The sequence below is a fragment of the Aquarana catesbeiana genome, linkage group LG06, assembly GCF_042186555.1.
Source record: "Aquarana catesbeiana isolate 2022-GZ linkage group LG06, ASM4218655v1, whole genome shotgun sequence".
Taxonomy (NCBI): Eukaryota; Metazoa; Chordata; class Amphibia; order Anura; family Ranidae; genus Aquarana; species Aquarana catesbeiana.
Window position 1 is genome coordinate 411,959,278 of NC_133329.1, and position 20,386 is coordinate 411,979,663.

Below are 20,386 nucleotides of genomic sequence, written 5' to 3' on the forward strand. Positions count from 1 at the left end.
GAGGGTGTGCAGTGGTATGTGTTGGTTGGAGCGGTGAGGAAGGTGTTGGGTGGAGCGGTGAGGAAGGTGTTGGGTGGAGCAGTGAGGAAGGTGTTGGGTGGAGCGGTGGGTAACATCCTCCATGGCAGATTGTATATACCGTTGTATTCAGTACATGGGTTATGTCCCTGGTTGGTGCTGTCGGGGTCGCTGTCTGGAGGTGATCAGTTCTGGATTGGTGAAGGCCAATCAGTAACTGTCAGGAATATTTTATTGATCGTTGTGTGGTGTGATGGGGGGAGGGGTGGGTTGGGGTTATCTGGAGGAGCCAGCATTGTGTCCCTGGATTATAATATCCAGCACTGTCCTGTCTGCGACCTCCCGGAGTTTATTTCCTCATGTTGGGAATTCTGATCCTCCGATAATAAATACGGATCCATCCGGAATGTCTCTTTATTGCCATGAGAAGGTCTCTCCGGACAGATGGAGTCTGAGCAGAATAAGTCCCCCCCACCCCCCTCCGTTCCCCCCCCCCACCCTCGGCATTCCCTCATGTTAGCACGTTTCCTGTGTTAGACTGACAGCACAGTGCAATGTAGTGCAGCGCTCACTGTGACCGTGTTCAGTGTATTTACAATGTACAGTCTGATCACTGGGGGGAGGGGAGACTGAGGAAATGCTTCCTCCTGCCTGCAGCAGACTGATGACATCCTCTCAGCCTAGGCACAGTCACTGGCTGGATCTGGAGGAGCTTGTAATGATCCTGTTGTGTATTTGTAAGATGTCAGTCATTTGCGGAGTGACGGGAGATCTCTTGTCTTGCAGGTCGCGGTGAATGTGACTGCGGAGAATGTAAGTGTCACGCCGGGTACATCGGTGACAACTGTAACTGCACTACAGAGACCAGCAGCTGTGTGTCCAGCGACGGGCAGATGTGCAGCGGGAAAGGGCACTGTGTGTGCGGCCGCTGCCAGTGTGTGGAGCCCGGAGCCTTCGGGGAGACCTGCGACAAATGCCCCACCTGCCCCGACGCCTGCGGGACAAAAAGGTAAGTTCTCCAAGCTGGGGACCGCCGGGTTTACTTGTTATAAATCCGGGGTCACCCACCAATAAAGGAGGGGGAGGGGGGAGTGACCAGGCAATAGACAGAGAGTGGGGCTACCAAGGCTGGCTCTACTGTCTGTACATATTGTTGACTACATAGTGTAGTAGGTGGGGTCCAAAGTGTTGAGGGATCTGCTGATGTCAGCACTATGGCCTCCCCACCAAAGTTCCCACCTTGGGGATTCACGCTCCTCCTGTTGAATGATGCGATAAATACCCCTCATGGGGGCAGTAGGAGTTGTGATGACTGTAGCTGGTCTGCGGATTTGGGATCTCCCCAATGTGGGGGTTTGGATGGACTGAACCTTGGATGGTAGAACATCTGGTCCCTCACGAAATGTCTTTCCTTCTCTTCCGTAGGGACTGTATAGAATGCCGCTTGTACCAGACGGGGCGCCTTGCCGATAACCACACCTGCCATAAACTCTGCAAGGATGAGATTAACTTGCTGGATGCTTTGGGTAAGTGGACTGCGTATGGGTGGAGCTCTCGGGTCATCTCTATTGGGCTCTGAGAAGTCCGTCTGGAAATGGAAAATCCACCTATTGATACAAAATTCCAACAAATGAGAAATGGGTTTGAATGTGACATTTCCCCATCGATGTGATCTATGGCCAGACTCCGGGTTCCTGGGCACCTCTGAGGGTCATCACTGCTGCTGGTTCCTCCAGAATGGGGGTACAACACGAGGACACCACACGGTGGGGGTGGGGAGCAATCAAAAGTGGGTGGGAAGACTGCATGGGGGGGGGGGGTGGGAACAAAGCTGGGCAGGAACACCACAAAGGTGGTGTTCCCAAAACTCCCAGATGTGCAGGAACAGAGCCGGGAACCACCGGAGAGACCTGACCACCAGAGTTTCCAAGAGATATATGAAGCCATCGGGGGGCTCCACCCACCAATCTTCACTTATACATTACATTGATTTCTGGCTGATTGATTCTTTTTTAACCCCTTCAATACCGGACACCATCTCCCCCCTCCCTGCCCAGACCAATTCTCAGCTTTCAGCGCCATCACACTTTGAATGACAATTACGCGGTCATCCTACACTGTACACATATGACATTCGTATCATGTTTGTGAGACAGATAGAGCTTTCTTTTGGTGGTATTTATTCACCACTGAGATTTTTATGTTTTGGTAAATAAAATGAAAAAAGACTAAAAATCTTGGAGAAAAAAGATGCGTTTTAACATTTTGCAAATAAATAATCTCTCTCCATAAATTTATTCCAAAATGTATTCTGCTACATTTATCCAAAAATAACCCAAATCTAAGTGTCTATTATTTAGTCTGTAGGTAAGTTATAGAATCCACATATCTGATAATCGATCGATCCTGATGTACCGACGGCCGATCTCATTTCTTGGGGCCTGGGAAAGTCAGGACAGTAAAAATCCCCCCCCCCAAATCTCTCCTTTGTGGAAATTTGACAGTCCGAGGTATATAGTAGGAGGCATGGCGAGTTTTTTGAATTGGTAATTTTTTTTGGTCACAATTTTATTTTTATTTTTTTACATACTGTCCCCAGCGCAGTACAGCATCATCAGAAAACTGGTGTGGTGGTGATCAGGGACATTGACTGGTGACCGTATGTAAATTAAAAAAAAAAAAAAAGTATTATTTAAAAAAAAAAAAAAAATTCTTTTCTTTATTACGTATTTTTTTTTTTTTTTTTAATTTTGTGTAAAAAAAAAAAAAAAACTGAAAAAAAATACGTAATAAAGAAAATAATTTTTTTTTTTTTTTTAAATATTACAATATATTTAAAAAAAAATCTTTTCTATATTACGTTTTTATGTTTTCCGATTTTTTTTTTTTTTTTTTAACACAATGTGATTAGAGAAATACAGTGTTACTATATAACATATATAACTATAACACTGTACTACTCTGGGGAAGTGATGAGGATTTTTTTTTTTTTTTTTTTTTTACACACCATGATTGCTTATAGCAGTGAATTTCATTGGTATAAGCAACCATTTTTACTGAATGAAACAGATTCATTCAGTGTGTATTGTTGTGATTAACTGTGATTGGCCACAGCTAATCACTTGGTACAGATGAGCTGTGATTGGCCCTGTCTGTACCATGTGATCACTGTGACCAACAATTGTATACAATGGATGGCATGAAAGGAAATCAATTGTCGTGTGATTGGTCACAGCGATCACATGGTACGGGTAGCGGGCCGGTATAGCGATCGGTCATCCCGGTGACAGATCACGCTGCTGCACGGACTTTGAGAACCTCACATCATATCCACCCAGAATGACGAAAGTCCCACCAGGCTGTCATTTTGCTGTAGGCCGGGCGGGAACTGGTTATCTGTCTTCCTGTAAAAGTTTATTTTTTGTTTTTGCTTTCTTAAGCTTTATGGTCAGACAGATCCAGAGTTTCCATGTGTTAAAGGTGAAGTTTAATCTGCTTATATATGTATATCAACAAATATACATCAACAATCTAATGACATTATTAAAAGCTTTTCATTTCTATTACATAGGAGTGATGTCATCACTGGGTCTCTGTACTTCTCTATGCAATGCAGGCAGATCATGGCTGGTGGGAGGGGCCAACGGGGGGCTGTACATGACTTCCTGAACACATCACCACCCCCTGCCTCAGCCCTCCTCCCAGGAGCCCTTAGTCCTGATGCAAACAGTGGGAGGAATTATGCAAATAGTAACATACCTTGATGGGTGGGTGTCGGTCTGGAGGAGTGGGCGTTCCTAGGCAGGGCTGTATTTGCATAAGTAATGCCCACATGTGACCCTGAGCCTCTATGATTGGAAGAACTGAAGTCCAATGAATGAAAGAGGCGGGGCCAGTCAAGCTGGGGAAGAGCTAATAATGCTGGGCGTCCTCCAGCCTGACTTTGCTGCACCGTCTAATGCACATGGTGAGAAGCTCACAGTGTGCAGTGAAATCAGAGGAAGACATTTCAGTCCAGGAGAGGAGCCGGTACACCTGTGTAATACTGGAGGGGAGGAGCCGGTACACCTGTGCAAGACTGGAGGGGAGGAGCCGGTACACCTGTGCAAGACTGGAGGGGAGGAGCCGGTACACCTGTGCAAGACTGGAGGGGAGGAGCCGGTACACCTGTGCAAGACTGGAGGGGAGGAGCCGGTACACCTGTGCAAGACTGGAGGGGAGGAGCCGGTACACCTGTGCAAGACTGGAGGGGAGGAGCCGGTACACCTGTACAAGCCTGAAGGGGAGGAGCCGGTACACCTGTGCGAGACTGAAGGGGAGGAGCCGGTACACCTGTGCAAGCCTGAAGGGGAGGAGCCGGTACACCTGTGCAAGACTGTGGGGGAGGAGCCAGTACACCTGTGCCAAACTGGAGGGGAGGAGTCGGTACACCTGTGCAAGACTGAAGGGGAGGAGCCGGTACACCTGTGCGAGACTGGAGGGGAGGAGCCGGTACACCTGTGCTAGACTGAAGGGGAGAACTGAGTGGTGATTGGTGGAGGTCTCTCAGTGGGTGGAGCGGACTCTTCATGAGCCTGCACCAGGAGGTTACAAATCCTATTTATAAAGTGAGAAGTAGATCTGCCCCGGATTTTATATAATTTGATTCTGTCCGGAGTTCAGTCATGGCGGAGGATCTGGGTGGGGTTCCTGGCAGCGGGGGGGTGGCGATGATGTAATGACGACGCCCGTGTAGTTCATATGGGCGAGGTCGGGGAGGTGGTCGCTGTGTGCGCGGTCCATCTGGGGGGCTCAAACATTATCCTTCTCCGGTCGCGGGGGTGACGTAACATGTAGACACCCGGCGGCCATTCGCACAGATAAACCCGCAACCGACCGTGTCTACGAATCCCAGCCGTGGCTATGAGGCCTCGCCGGGTTCAGGGGCGGGGGGGGTCGTCGCGGTGTCATGGCGGTCATATCTTCGCTCTTGGTCTTTTTTCTCCCCTCGTCTTCTGGTTAAGATGCTCTTAATGGATTCCATATGTCGGCACAGGAAGCGGCGCAATGCGCTGGAATTCCAGAGTCTGTAGATTTCACCCCCCCCCCCTCCAGGAATCTCCTGAGCTGTCAGCCGTGGAATTCACCGCCGTGTTCTGCTGGCCGGGCCATGTTGATGTTTACAGCGATGATGACATGTGGCAGCCGCGGCCAGGAACTCCGCCATATTGTGGAAAACTCTCCAACAATATGCAGATTACCCAGGAGAACATGACGCCGGTTTTGTGTCTTTTAACTCTAATCTACTCTAAAAAAATTGGCGACACATTAACCCCTTCCGCTCCCATGCCTCTACCCCCTTCCCCCCTCCCCCCGTACAGAGCAATTACATTTCTCCTAATAGGTCTGTATATTCAGTAATAATATAATCACATAAGGTAACAAAGTATCACAAACAAGACTTCTTTTGGTGTTATTGTAATTGCAAAAATTATTTTATTTTTTAATGATTCCATTAAAAAAAAAAGAAAAGAAAAAAAAAAAAAAGAAGCCCTTTTCTATCAGAGTTCATTAAATAATAAAATAACAATATAACGTATTTATCGGCGTAAAAAAAAAAAAACTTAACTTTTAAATAAAGAACTTTGAAGCACAATAAGGGTCAGCGCCCATCTGCAGCCTCACCGGTGGCGGATTACATAGAGCCGGGATCTCCCGCGTACTCTGCGCTCGCGGTCACACGCGGCCCCGCCTCCTGGACCGGCTCCTATGACAGACAGAACACGGGTCCAATGCCGGGACATGTGAGGTCTATCCTATGAGTCGGTCCGGGAGGCGGGACCTCTTGTGACCGCGAGCGCTGAGTACACGGGAGATCCCGGCTCTATGTAATCCGGCGGCGCTCGCCCCCCTCTGAGGCGTAGAACACGCACACGTGATTTGTCCCCTATTTTCAGGGGGGGGAGTGCATGTTATACGCTGATAAATACGGTACTTTTTGTTCCATAATTTTTCCTGTTTAAGGGGTGGTTCACACCACATGCAGTCCAGTGCGGTTTTTTTTCTACATCAAAAACGCACGGAAAGTAGGTTGTATGGTTTTCAATGGCATAGTTCACACCAGTGCTTGCAGTTCCAGAAAAAAAAGTAGAACATGCTGCATTTTTACTGCACTGGACTGTACTGGAACGCTGTAAAACTCATCAGACATGCACCCAAAACGCACTGCAATACACTTGTCCTTATTTAAGGTTAAGAAAAAAGAGGGGGGAAAAAAAGCACTGGACTGCATCAAAAACGCGCATGCAGAAAAGCACCTGGAACACATCTAGACTGCGTTTCTATGGTGTCAACTGGCCCTAAAACTACTCCTAAGGGCCAGTTGACACCATAGAAACGCAGTCTGGATGCATTCCAGGTGCTTTTCTTCATGCGCGTCTTTCATGCGTTCCAGTGCGTTTTTGATGCATTTTTGATGCAGTCCAGTGCCCCCCCCCCCTCTTTTTTCTTAACCTTAAATAAGGACAAGTGTGTTGCAGTGCGTTTTTGGTGCATTTAGGTGCGTTTTAGATGCGTTTTACAGCGTTCCAGTACAGTAAAAATGCAGCATGTTCTACTTTTTTTTTCTGGAACTGCAAGCACTGGTGTGAACTATGCCATTGAAAACCATATAACCTATTTTCCATGTGTTTTTGATGCAGAAAAAAAAACACACTGGACTGCATGTGGTGTGAACTGGCCCTTAAAATTACAAATCTGGTGGATACTTGTCTGTAATTTCGCTTTGCAAAATTGAAAATAAAGGATTTCTAAAAAAAAAAAAAAAAAATACAATTCTGGTTTGCAAAGTTATTTACAGGCTTTTTCATTCATTATGTGCTTTTTTTTTTTTTTTTAATTTGACAAAAAATATTTAACAAAAACAAAAAGTTCAATACTTGGAAAAGGAGAAATAAAAATAAATCAACAGAAAAATAGTTAAGGGGAATAGGGCATTAATTAGGATAAACTAAAGCTGCTCATAGATGGATCGAAATTCAGTGGGTTCAGCAGGGATGGGACGAATTTTATTCCATGTTTTGGGTACTGTGTTGTACAGAAGTCAATCTACAGATGCTCATTTTTTTGATCTGCAGGTGAGTAAAACCGAGTAAATACAAAAGTAACAATGTTACTTTGTATCTCTCTATCTCCGTCTGATCAATGTTTATAAACAATGTTACTTTGTATCTCTCTATCTCCGTCTGATCAATGTTTATAAACAATGTTACTTTGTATCTCTCTATCTCCGTCTGATCAATGTCTATAAACAATGTTACTTTGTATCTCTCTATCTCCTGTCTGATCAATGTTTATAAACAATGTTACTTTGTATCTCTCTATCTCCCGTCTGATCAATGTTTATAAACAATGTTACTTTGTATCTCTCTATCTCCCGTCTGATCAATGTTTATAAACAATGTTATTTTGTATCTCTCTATCTCCCGTCTGATCAATGTTTATAAACAATGTTACTTTGTATCTCTCTATCTCCCGTCTGATCAATGTTTATAAACAATGTTATTTTGTATCTCTCTATCTCCCGTCTGATCAATGTTTATAAACAATGTTACTTTGTATCTCTCTATCTCCCGTCTGATCAATGTTTATAAACAAAGTTACTTTGTATCTCTCTATCTCCTGTCTGATCAATGTTTATAAACAATGTTACTTTGTCACTCTGTATCTCCTGTCTAATCAATGTTTATAAACAATGTTACTTTGTATCTCCTGTCTGATCAATGTTTATAAACACTGTGTCACATGTTCCTATTTTGACAGCAGTAGCGCCTACAGAACTCATAATACACAGATACTCCCAGCTGTCGTTTTGACAGCTGTGAATTGCTGACACGTGTGGAGAGGGGGAGGGGGACAGAGGGACGGGGCATATTACAATCCGCCCTGTGTACTTCCTAGATGTGTTTATGGGGGTGTGCGGTATGCCCGGTGTCCTCAACTGATGAAAGTACTGGTTTGGACTGGACTTCTACTTTAAGGTTCTCCACCTTTCATGAGGACAATACAGTACAAATTGTGTGTTTTTGTCTCCTGGGGTGACCTTTGTGGTACAATCTGTGTGTAGATGTTGGTGACGTCACATGGGGGGGGGGGGGTACTTTGCGGCTCAGAAGGTCTCTGCGTTGTTGGCAGATAAATGTCCAGAAGAGGAATTTTCTCGGGATGATGCATCTTGTATTGTGCTGTTTCTGCTATTAATATATCCGTAATTCGTTCTTTTTATTGTACATTCATCCTCAGAGACTGACAAGCCGGGGGCCGTCCAGTGCGTCTACAAGACGGACAATGAGTGTGTCATGAGGTTCATGTACTCCGAGGAGGAAAATGGCAAATCCATCCTGAGTGTCCTGAGGGAGCCGGGTCAGTATAATGGCGCCGTTTTCCTTCGTGTTTGGATGTGGATCCAGTAAATTCTGATTATTGTATTTACCGTTATTAGAGATTTGTTCTGTCATTGTCACTACGGTAAAAACAGGGCTGCCCAGTAGAAGCAAAAAAGGAAAATTATAGAGTTTTTTTTTTTTATAATTTTTTATCAATGATTGATATTTGTTACAAATAATTTATACAGAGTATACTTATGGCACAGGATTCACAAAACATTTTGTTTTATTCTGAGGGGATTACACAGCAGAAGCTGTTTGCCTTCTGTTCGTCTCTCTCTCTTTTTCTCTGATGGAATTACTACTAATGCCCCATCTGTACACAATGGGAAGGGGGTGTTAAAACTTTTTTTTTTTTCTTTTTTTAACTTTATGTATAAGATTTTTATTTTACAAATACACATTTGATAAAAGGACAAAGAGTTCCTGGAGCACTATGGGCTGGCTAAAGAGAAAGCACAGCAGAAGCTGGCTGCTTTGAGACATTCTTTGTCTGACTGACATCTCAGGTGGAGCCATTAAAGAAGGAACAAGTCATTGATGTATATAGCTGATTATTTAATATTAACCTAAAAAAAATACAAATACATATATATATATTTTTTTTAGTCCCTTTAAAGTAATGTGTTAACGTCCAGAGTAATGTAACAATGTTGTTAAGTCGCCCCGAGTTGGACCTAATGGGTGTATGGATAGAACGCTCTGATCGATCGGGTAATCAAGACACACACATGGGACGGTGAATCAAAATTACAATGGTTTACTGGGTTTGCATATATTTTATACACTTACGGAGAGAGAAAAACCTCCCTCTTATCTTATCAGCCAATGAGATTGAAGCATAGACTTTATGAAAAAATAGGCATAAAACGTCATCAATTGCATATTTGCCTAGAGATATCCCTCACTCTATATCTAAATATAAGTTTATATATATATATGTGACCACGTATGCTCGGCAATCTGCCAATTGTTCCAGACATGTGACCATTGTTTTATCACTTCATATATTGCTAAATGTCAAGCTAAGCGACCCGTACATCCTGTTCTAGTACATAGCTCGCAAATCATCTTCTCATTTTCTGCATAAGAAAGCAAAATGCATTTCTTCTCTCTAATATATCTTAAAGCAGCACTCTAACATCCTTACAAATGTAACAATACATTTCCTTTGGTCTTCCTGCATGTTGTGTGCTTTGCTACATTCAGATGAGGTCCCCCAGAAATATAAATTTAGTGTTTTCTCCTCTGCAGAGTGTGGGGGGGCCCCCGACGCCCTGACCGTCCTCCTGGCGGTGGTGGGAAGTATATTACTAGTTGGACTCGTCCTTCTGGCCGTCTGGAAGCTTCTCGTCACCATTCACGATCGGCGCGAGTTTTCACGCTTTCAGAGCGAGCGATCCCGAGCCAAGTATGAAATGGTGAGTCCTGCGGGTGTGTCTTTCGATCCCTTCCCATCCCCCCCCACCCCCCCGCCCTTCAAGTGTAATATTATTAAGGGAAGAATAATCTTTTCAAAGCCTGTTGACCCTTCAAATCAATGCATTGAAGTATACAGTGGGGACGGAAAGTATTCAGACCCCCTTAAATTTTCCACTCTTTGTTATATTGCAGCCATTTGCTAAAATCATGTAAGTTCATTTTTGTCCTCATTAATGTGCACACAGCACCCCATATTGTACACACAGCACCCCATATTGTACACACAACACCCCATATTATACACACAGCCCCCCATATTGTACACACAGCACCCCATATTGTACACACAGCCCCCCATATTGTACACACAGCACCCCATATTGTACACACAGCACCCCATATTGTACACACAACACCCCATATTATACACACAGCCCCCCATATTGTACACACAGCACCCCATATTGTATACACAGCCCCCCATATTGTACACACAGCACCTCATATTGTACACACAGCACCCCATATTGTACACACAACACCCCATATTATACACACAGCCCCCCATATTGTACACACAGCACCCCATATTGTACACACAGCACCTCATATTGTACACACAGCCCCCCATATTGTACACACAGCACCCCATATTGTACACACAGCACCCCATATTATACACACAGCACCTCATATTGTACACACAGCCCCCCATATTGTACACACAGCACCCCATATTGTACACACAGCACCCCATATTGTACACACAGCACCCCATATTGTACACACAGCACCCCATATTGTACACACAGCACCTCATATTGTACACACAGCACCCCATATTGTACACACAGCACCCCATATTGTACACACAGCACCCCATATTGTACACACAGCCCCCCATATTGTACACACAGCACCTCATATTGTACACACAGCACTCCATATTGTACACACAGCACCTCATATTGTACACACAGCACCTCATATTGTACACACAACACCCCATATTGTACACACAGCTCCCCATATTGTACACACAGCACCCCATATTGTACACACAGCACCTCATATTGTACACACAGCACCTCATATTGTACACACATCACCCCATATTGTACACACAGCACCCCATATTGTACACACAGCCCCCCATATTGTACACACAGCACCTCATATTGTACACACAGCACTCCATATTGTACACACAGCACCCCATATTGTACACACAGCACCCCATATTGTACACACATCACCCCATATTGTACACACAGCCCCCTATATTGTACACACATCACCCCATATTGTACACACAGCACCTCATATTGTACACACAGCACCTCATATTGTACACACATCACCCCATATTGTACACACATCACCCCATATTGTACACACAACACCCCATATTGTACACACATCACCCCATATTGTACACACATCACCCCATATTGTACACACATCACCCCATATTGTACACACAACACCCCATATTGTACACACATCACCCCATATTGTACACACATCACCCCATATTGTACACACAACACCCCATATTGTACACACAGCACCCCATATTGTACACACAGCCCCCTATATTGTACACACAGCACCCCATATTGTACACACAGCCCCCCATATTGTACACACAGCCCCCCATATTGTACACACAGCCCCCCATATTGTACACACAACACCCCATATTGTACACACGGCACCCCATATTGTACACACAGCACCTCATATTGTACACACAGCCCCCCATATTGTACACACAGCCCCCCATATTATACACACAGCCCCCCATATTGTACACACAGCACCCCATATTATACACACAGCACCCCATATTGTACACACACCACACCCCATATTGTACACACAGCACCCCATATTGTACACACAGCACCCCATATTGTACACACAGCACCCCATATTGTACACACAGCACCCCATATTGACAGAAAAACACAGAATTGTCGACATTTTTGCAGATTTATTAAAAAAGAAAAACTGAAATATCACATGGTCCTAAGTATTCAGACCCCTTGCTCAGTATTTAGTAGAAGCCCCTTTTGATGAGTCTTTTTGGGAAAGATACAACAAGTTTTTCACACCTGGATTTGGGGATCCTCTGCCATTCCTCCTTGCAGATCCTCTCCAGTTCTGTCAGGGGGGATGGTAAACGTTGGTGGAGCCATTTTTAGGTCTCTCCAGAGATGCTCAATTGGGTTTAAGTCAGGGCTCTGGCTGGGCCATTCAAGAACAGTCACGGAGTTGTTGTGAAGACACTCCTTCGTTATTTTAGCTGTGTGCTTAGGGTCATTGTCTTGTTGGAAGCTAAACCTTCGGCCCAGTCTGAGGTCCTGAGCACTCTGGAGAAGGTTTTCATCCAGGATATCTCTGTACTTGGCCGCATTCATCTTTCCCTCGATTGTAACCAGTCGTCCTGTCCCTGCAGCTGAAAACACCCCCACAGCATGATGCTGCCACCACCATGCTTCACTGTTGGCACTGTATTGGACAGGGGATGAGCAGTGCCTGGTTTTCTCCACACATACCGCTTAGAATTAAGGCCAAAAAATTCTATCTTGGTCTCATCAGACCAGAGAATCTTATTTCTCACCATCTTGGAGTCCTTCAGGTGTTTTTTAGCAAACTCCATGCGGCTTTCATGTGTCTTGCACTGAGGAAAGGCTTCCATTGGGCCACTCTGCCATAAAGCCCCGACTGGTGGAGGGCTGCAGTGATGGTTGACTTTCCACAACTTTCTCCCATCTCCCGACTGAATCTTTTGAGCTCAGCCACAGTGATCTTTGGGTTCTTCTTTACCTCTCTCACCAAGGCTCTTCTCCCCCGATAGCTCAGTTTGGCTGGATGGCCAGCTCTAGGAAGGGTTCTGGTCGTCCCAAACGTCTTCCATTTAAGGATTATGGAGGCCACTGTGCTCTTAGGAACCTGATGTGCAGCAGAAATTTTTTTGTAACCTTGGCCAAATTCTGTCTCTGAGCTCTTCAGGCAGTTCCTTTGGACCTCATGATTCTCATTTGCTCTGACATGCACTGTGAGCTGTAAGGTCTTATATAGACAGGTGTGTGGCTTTCCTAATCAAGTCCAATCAGTATAATCAAACACAGCTGGACTCAAATGAAGGTGTAGAACCATCTCAAGGATGATCAGAAGAAATGGACAGCACCTGAGTTATATATATGAGTGTCACAGCAAAGGGTCTGAATACTTAGGACCATGTGATATTTCAGTTTTCTTCTTTTTTAATAAATCTGCAAAAATGTCAACAATTCTGTGTTTTTCTGTCAATATGGGGGGCTGTGTGTACAATATGGGGTGCTGTGTGTACAATATGGGGGGCTGTGTGTACAATATGGGGTGCTGTGTGTACAATATGGGGGGCTGTGTGTACAATATGGGGTGCTGTGTGTACAATATGAGGTGCTGTGTGTATAATATGAGGTGCTGTGTGTACAATATGGGGTGCTGTGTGTACAATATGGGGTGCTGTGTGTACAATATGGGGGGCTGTGTGTACAATATGGGGTGCTGTGTGTACAATATGGGGTGCTGTGTGTACAATATGGGGGGCTGTGTGTACAATATGGGGTGCTGTGTGTACAATATGAGGTGCTGTGTGTACAATATGGGGGACTGTGTGTACAATATGGGGGGCTGTGTGTACAATATGGGGTGCCGTGTGTACAATATGGGGTGCCGTGTGTACAATATGGGGGGCCGTGTGTACAATATGGGGGGCCGTGTGTACAATATGGGGTGCCGTGTGTACAATATGGAGTGCCGTGTGTACAATATGGGGGGCCGTGTGTACAATATGGGGGCCGTGTGTACAATATGGGGGGCCGTGTGTACAATATGGGGTGCCGTGTGTACAATATGGGGGACCGTGTGTACAATATGGGGGACCGTGTGTACAATATGAGGGGCTGTGTGTACAATATGGGGGGCTGTGTGTACAATATGGGGTGTTGTGTGTACAATATGGGGTGCTGTGTGTACAATATGGGGTGCTGTGTGTACAATATGGGGTGCTGTGTGTACAATATGGGGTGCTGTGTGTACAATATGGGGTGCTGCGTGTACAATACGGGGGGCTGTGTGTACAATATGGGGGGCTGTGTGTACAATATGAGGTGCTGTGTGTACAATATGAGGTGCTGTGTGTACAATATGGGGGGCTGTGTGTACAATATGGGGGGCTGTGTGTACAATATGGAGTGCTGTGTGTACAATATGGGGGGCTGTGTGTACAATACGGGGGGCTGTGTGTACAATATGGGGGGCTGTGTGTACAATATGAGGTGCTGTGTGTACAATACGGGGTGCTGTGTGTACAATATGGGGTGCTGTGTGTACAATACGGGGTGCTGTGTGTACAATACGAGGTGCTGTGTGTACAATACGGGGTGCTGTGTGTACAATATGGGGTGCTGTGTGTACAATATGAGGTGCTGTGTGTACAATACGGGGTGCTGTGTGTACAATATGGGGTGCTGTGTGTACATTAATGAGGAAAAAAATGAACTTGTTGAATGGGTTGTACAGCATCACTGGTTTTTGGAATGAACGTAGTCAGGCTGCACAGAATCATTAGTTGCTAGGACACAAGCAGCTGGGTCACACGGTTACATGCATTCCCATAGCGCAGGCTGCCCAGCTGCCTGGACCATAGTAACCAATAATGCTGTTTGCTCCTGACCACCTGCATCCTAGCAACCAATCATGCCATGCAGCCTATCTGCATTCTAAAAACCTATCTGGGGAGGAACAAGAGTAAAAAAAAAGTAATTTTCTTAACATTTTTAATACAGTTTCATTGGAGAAGCTGATACAGATATTTAGCTCTAAATTTCATTTTTAATGAGCTCTTCTTTATAAGTGAGGAGTGACAACAATGTATCTGTTTTGCTTCTATTAATCCAGATTTTTCAACCTATTAATTCTTCTTTAATATTTTCCTCCTTCAGGCGTCCAACCCCCTCTACCGACAGCCGATCTCCACCCATAACATGGACGAGGTGTACAGCATGATGGGAAAGTCCTACAACGGAACCTCCAATGGCTACAGAGGGGAGAGCGACAATTACTGAGAGGGGCCACACCCAGATGGGCGTTTTATCGCCAGAGAACTGTGTAACGTCCTGGCGGAGGAGGCGGGCGGGGGATGGTCACGTTGGGCTTATTTGCACATTTAAAGACGTTTATACTGGGCGGCGGCGGCACCGCGCACAGCTGACAGGCGCCGTTTTGTGGACTTCCTGTTGGATACGGTACAATGTGGGGGGGGGGTGGGGGAGGAGAGGGGGGCGGAGACACCTCCAGCTTTGTGCACATTGACTGGCTGAAAGGGGCTCGCCGATCCCAGAATCCTTTGGGGGGGGGGGGGGAGAGGATTGAAAACGTGTAAAATGGCCGATTGAGAAGAGGCCGCACTGACCTTCATAGCACAACCCAGAGATTAGACACAAGTGCCATTTATAGAGCTCTAGTTTTATATTTTTTATCTAGATTATAATTTAGGTCCCGGCGTACCATAGCGGAGCGGGCGGCGGCCGATGCGGGGGAGGGGAGGAGTTCTCGATTCCTCGGTGTATCTTCTGAACTTTCTGGCTGATGAAGTGACACTTTTTTTTTAACAGTAAATGATACAAAATGAAATAATGATGGAGAATCCGGATTCATTCTCTGCATTTTTTTACTTCATGACAACGGCTGCAATAAGGTGATTTCGTTTTTTTTATGTACAGAAAAAAAAAAAAGGATGTTTGCTATCCAGTGCCTTCTGCCTGTTGAGGAACTACAAGTCTCAGCAACTTCTAGTTCCTGAACAGCTGGAGGGCTCAGGTGGACGCGGACAGCGGTGATTTCTGCTGTAATCATCATTGCCGGTGTGGAGCATTCATAAAAATGAAGGTGGAGACCAGACAAGGAAGTGTGAGAATAGAGAATACTGCCGATACCTCCATGGAAGGAAAATCCGACCATCCCTAGAAAATAGAAAGACCTTAGAATGACAGATCTGAGCTCTCCGGGGATCATAGGAAGAGAAGTCCAAAGAGAAACAATGTTGCAAAATAATGAAAGTTTTATAGGTTGACAAAAGGCCCAAATCCCTCTAGAGCAGGGATCTGCAATTAGCGGACCTCCAGCTGTTGCAGAACTACAAGTCCCATGTTGCACAGCAAGACTCTGGCAGCCAGAAGCATGACACCCAGAGGCAGAGGCATGATGGGACTTGTAGTTTTGCAACAGCTGCAGGTCCGCTAATTGCAGATCCCTGGTCTAGATCAACCAATAGAATGCTGAGATTGAATAAATGAATGAACTGGGAAGTAAGTAAGCTGCACATCAGATCCAGCAGAAGAACATCGGAGACACCTTTCAGATTCAGCCAATCCCAAGAAGGGGAAACCGAAATTTGGATAATTGACGAGACAATGTGCATGTGTAGGACCTTTGCTGGCCATGAGTAGGCGTGTCCTGGGTACCCTGAAGTGGACCCCGCCCCTTCCTCAGACTAATACTACTGCATGTACTGTGTGTGTGTATATATATATATATATGTATATATGTATATATGTGTATATATATATATATATATATATATATATATATATATATATATATATATATATGTATGTATATATATATATATATATATATATATATATATATATAATTAGAACGCAGGTAAAAAAAATTACAAGTTATATATAGGAGTGTACAAGTAAGTGAATGCAACCATGTTAGTCTGAGGAAGGGGTAAGATATATTAAAAAAAAAAAAATCATACACACAGTCCTAAATATATATATTTTAAAAAAAAATGTACTCCTTCATCAGACTAACACTGCTGCATTTATTTACTTGCACACTCATATATATATATAATTTTTTTTAACCTTTCCCCTTACTCAGACTGATATTGCTGCATGTATTTTGTTTTTGTTTTTGTTTATCCTACCCCTTCTTTAGATTAGCACTGCAACATTTACTTACCTGCATACTGCTAAATAGAATTTTTTGTTAAATCTTACTTCTTTCTCGGACTAGCACTGCAGCATTTGTTTACCTGCACATTCCTAAATATAATTTTTTTTTTATTATTATTTTTTCATCTTGCCCCTCCCAGAGACTAACAATGCTGCATTTATTTACCTGCACACTCCTAAAGATATATATTTTTTTTCTTACACCCTGCTCAGACTAACACTGCAGCATTTGTTTACTTAGACACTATATATATATATATATATATATATATATATATATATATATATATATATTATTTTTTTTTTATTTAATCTTACCTATTTCTCAGACTAATGCCCTGTACACATGACCGGTTTTCCCTTTGGAATAAACTCTGAAGGTTTTTCCGGCGGAATTCCGCTCAAGCTGTCTCGCCTACACACGGTCACACCAAATTCCGCCCGTCCAGAACGCGGTGACGTACAACACATACGACGGGACTAGAAAACGGAAGTTCAGTAGCCAATAGCTTCCTTCTCGTACTTGCTTCAGAGCATGCGTTGTTTTTGGTCCGTCGGAACAGCATACAGACGAGCGGTTTTCCCGATAGGAATTGGTTCTGTTGGAAAAATTTACATTTAAAATGTTCTCTTTCTAGGTCTGTCAGAATTTTCGTCGGAAAAAGTCCAATGGAGCCCACACATGATCGGAATATACGATGAAAAGCTCCCGTCAGACTTTTGCTGTCGGACATTCCGATCGTGTGTACGCGGCATAACACTGCTGCATGTATTTACTTGCACACTCCTATATATATATATTTTTTTTTATATCCCACCCCTTCTTCAGATTAAACACATACACAATATTGGTATAATGTTCAGTGCTTAACCATCTGATGAAAAAGATTAAAGTTTAACATTTAAATGAGAAGGCATACATCTGCATACTGATACATGAAGGTGCAACCATGTGAGTGGTGAGTGGATTGAAAGTTCTGGGGGATGAACCCCTAAAAATTAGTCTCTAAAAAAAAAAAAAAGCCTCTAAATGGAGGTTGTAAAGGGAGCGAGGCTGCTTCAGGCGGGGGCTGGGGAACCCGATCACCGGGAACAAAAGTAAAGCAAATGGAGGAGAGAGAAGCGTCAAGCCAATCCTTTAAACAGCTTAGGAATTAATTCAGTATAAAAAAACACTAAAAACTTGCGTAAAAAATGTTGGCACACTGGCAGAGTGCTAGAGCGGGTGGGAGCGTCCACGTGCCGTGTCACAGGAGGACCGCCGGATATTCTCTATTGAGGGATCCACGAGCGCCGCGTGTTAGCCGCAGCTGAAGCCTCGATAAGCCTCATGGAGACGTGGGCTGTGTGTCTCTGGGTGGGAGTGGTCCAGGGCTGTCAAAACCGCCCACAAGCTGTCTGGCCAATCAGAACGCGTTTCAAAGGCACAGCTGATGAGGAAGGCGAGGCCGTGCCTTCGAAACGCGTTCTGATTGGCCAGACAGCTTGTGGGCGGTTTGACAGCCCTGGACCACTCCCACCCAGAGACGCACAGCCCACGTCTCCGTGAGGTTTACCAAGGCTGCAGCTAACATGCGGCGCTCGTGGATCCCTCAATAGAGACTTCCCGGCGGTCCTCCTGTGACACGGCACGTGGACGCTCCCACCCACTCTAGCACTCTGCAAGTGCTCCAACATTTTTTAGTGTTTTTTATACATCTATACTGAATAAAATCCTAAGATGTTTAAAGGATTGGCTTGACGCTTCTCTCTTTTTTTTTTTATCTCACCCATTTCTCAGACTAACACCGCTGCATTTATTTACTTGCACACTCCTCTACATAATTTAATTTTTTTTAATTTTTTTAGTTATTAACAATCTGGATTCACAGTGTTTTTTTATCACATGGCTCAATACTAATAATATATATGATACAAAGTCCCAAAGTATCTTTCCGGCAATTCCGTGCCGCATAGAGTAGCGCATTCACATTACGGCGTTCAAGTAGAAGTGACCTTCTAATGTTCACAAAGTAATTCAGACAAAATCTTCTTACACTATTTCAATATTTTATATAAAGACAAAAACAATGAAGTAGAACAGAAGGAAGAGCCCAAAGAAGGGGAGATGTCCCACCAATGGAGGAGACTGAAAACCATCCGATTCGGGTGATTTGGGGGGGGGAACAAATCTGATAAAGGCTCTTAAAAAAAAAAAAGAGGAAGAGAGAAGGAATAAGGAAAATTGTTGCCATACTGACCAAAAATGTTCTTTCCCTGAATACTCCTCATGTCCGCCTACTGATGGGACCTGATATGATGAGCTCCAGGAAATGGGCAGGAACATCAGATATGGAGACAATATGGGGGATAGAAAGGTTTGCCTGGAAAATGTTGACTCTTATTTATAGCCGCCATATTGGTTATACCTCCAGAGATCAATGGATGGAAATCCTACTCCACCGAACAAACAAACCTACCCCACCTTCGATGGAAGACTTCTTCTGTCCTCCAAAAATCAGATCTCTAATGTGGGAAAACCATAGTTTTTTTAATGCCGCTACTTAGAGAAAGCTGCACACACGGGGGGGGGGATCAGACAGACCATGGACCCGAAATCATCCCATAAGTGACCCAATGTACAGGGACATGGGGGGGGGGGGATGGACCCGAAATCATCCCATAAGTGACCCAATGTACAGGGACATGGGGGGGAGGGGGATGGACCCGAAATCATCCCATAAGTGACCCAATGTACAGGGACATGGGGGGGGGGGGGAATGGACCCGAAATCATCCCATAAGTGACCCAATGTACAGGGACATGGGGGGGGGGGGGGATGGACCCGAAATCATCCCATAAGTGACCCAATGTACAGGGACATGGGGGGGGGGGGAATGGACCCGAAATCATCCCATAAGTGACCCAATGTACAGGGACATGGGGGGGGGGGAATGGACCCGAAATCATCCCATAAGTGACCCAATGTACAGGGACATGGGGGGGGGGGATGGACCCGAAATCATCCCATAAGTGACCCAATGTACAGGGACATGGGGGGGGGGGAATGGACCCGAAATCATCCCATAAGTGACCCAATGTACAGGGACATGGGGGGGGGAGGGATTTACTGAAGGCAATAGACACTCTGCAAGTGCAGTTGCACTCATTTTCCGCAGAGCTTAGTCAATGTGGTAAAAGATCACTTTGTAAACAATTACCCAATCAGGTGTAAGTAAAAAATAAATAAATAAACATTTAGTTTTGCTTGCACATGATTGGCTGCAGAGCTTTAGCACATTTGCTAAGCTCGGGAAAATCAATGCAGCACTTGCAGATTGCGCAATCTATTCACCTTCAATCCTCCCCCATTGTCTGCGATAGAACCGGACGGTGTTTCTACATCTTCCCCTCCCCCATTCATATTCTGCTGGATCTGATGTGCAAACGATTCATTGCCTTTTATTTATTGGACCAGAACTCTCCTTTATTGGGCTCTTATTCTCTTATCCTTTTTGTTTC

General features: G+C 44.6%; 1 protein-coding gene across 1 annotated transcript; it reads left to right on the top strand.

The window, feature by feature from the left end:
• Positions 1–785: 785 nt before the first annotated feature.
• On the top strand, positions 786–16,929 carry LOC141147288 (integrin beta-5-like). The gene is made up of 5 exons (XM_073634496.1): positions 786–1,027; positions 1,444–1,544; positions 8,299–8,418; positions 9,696–9,862; positions 14,861–16,929. Exons 1-5 carry the CDS (start codon positions 912–914, stop codon positions 14,981–14,983), a joined length of 627 nt encoding a protein of 208 aa, XP_073490597.1. The 5' UTR covers positions 786–911; the 3' UTR covers positions 14,984–16,929.
• The last annotated feature ends 3,457 nt before the right edge of the window (positions 16,930–20,386 follow it).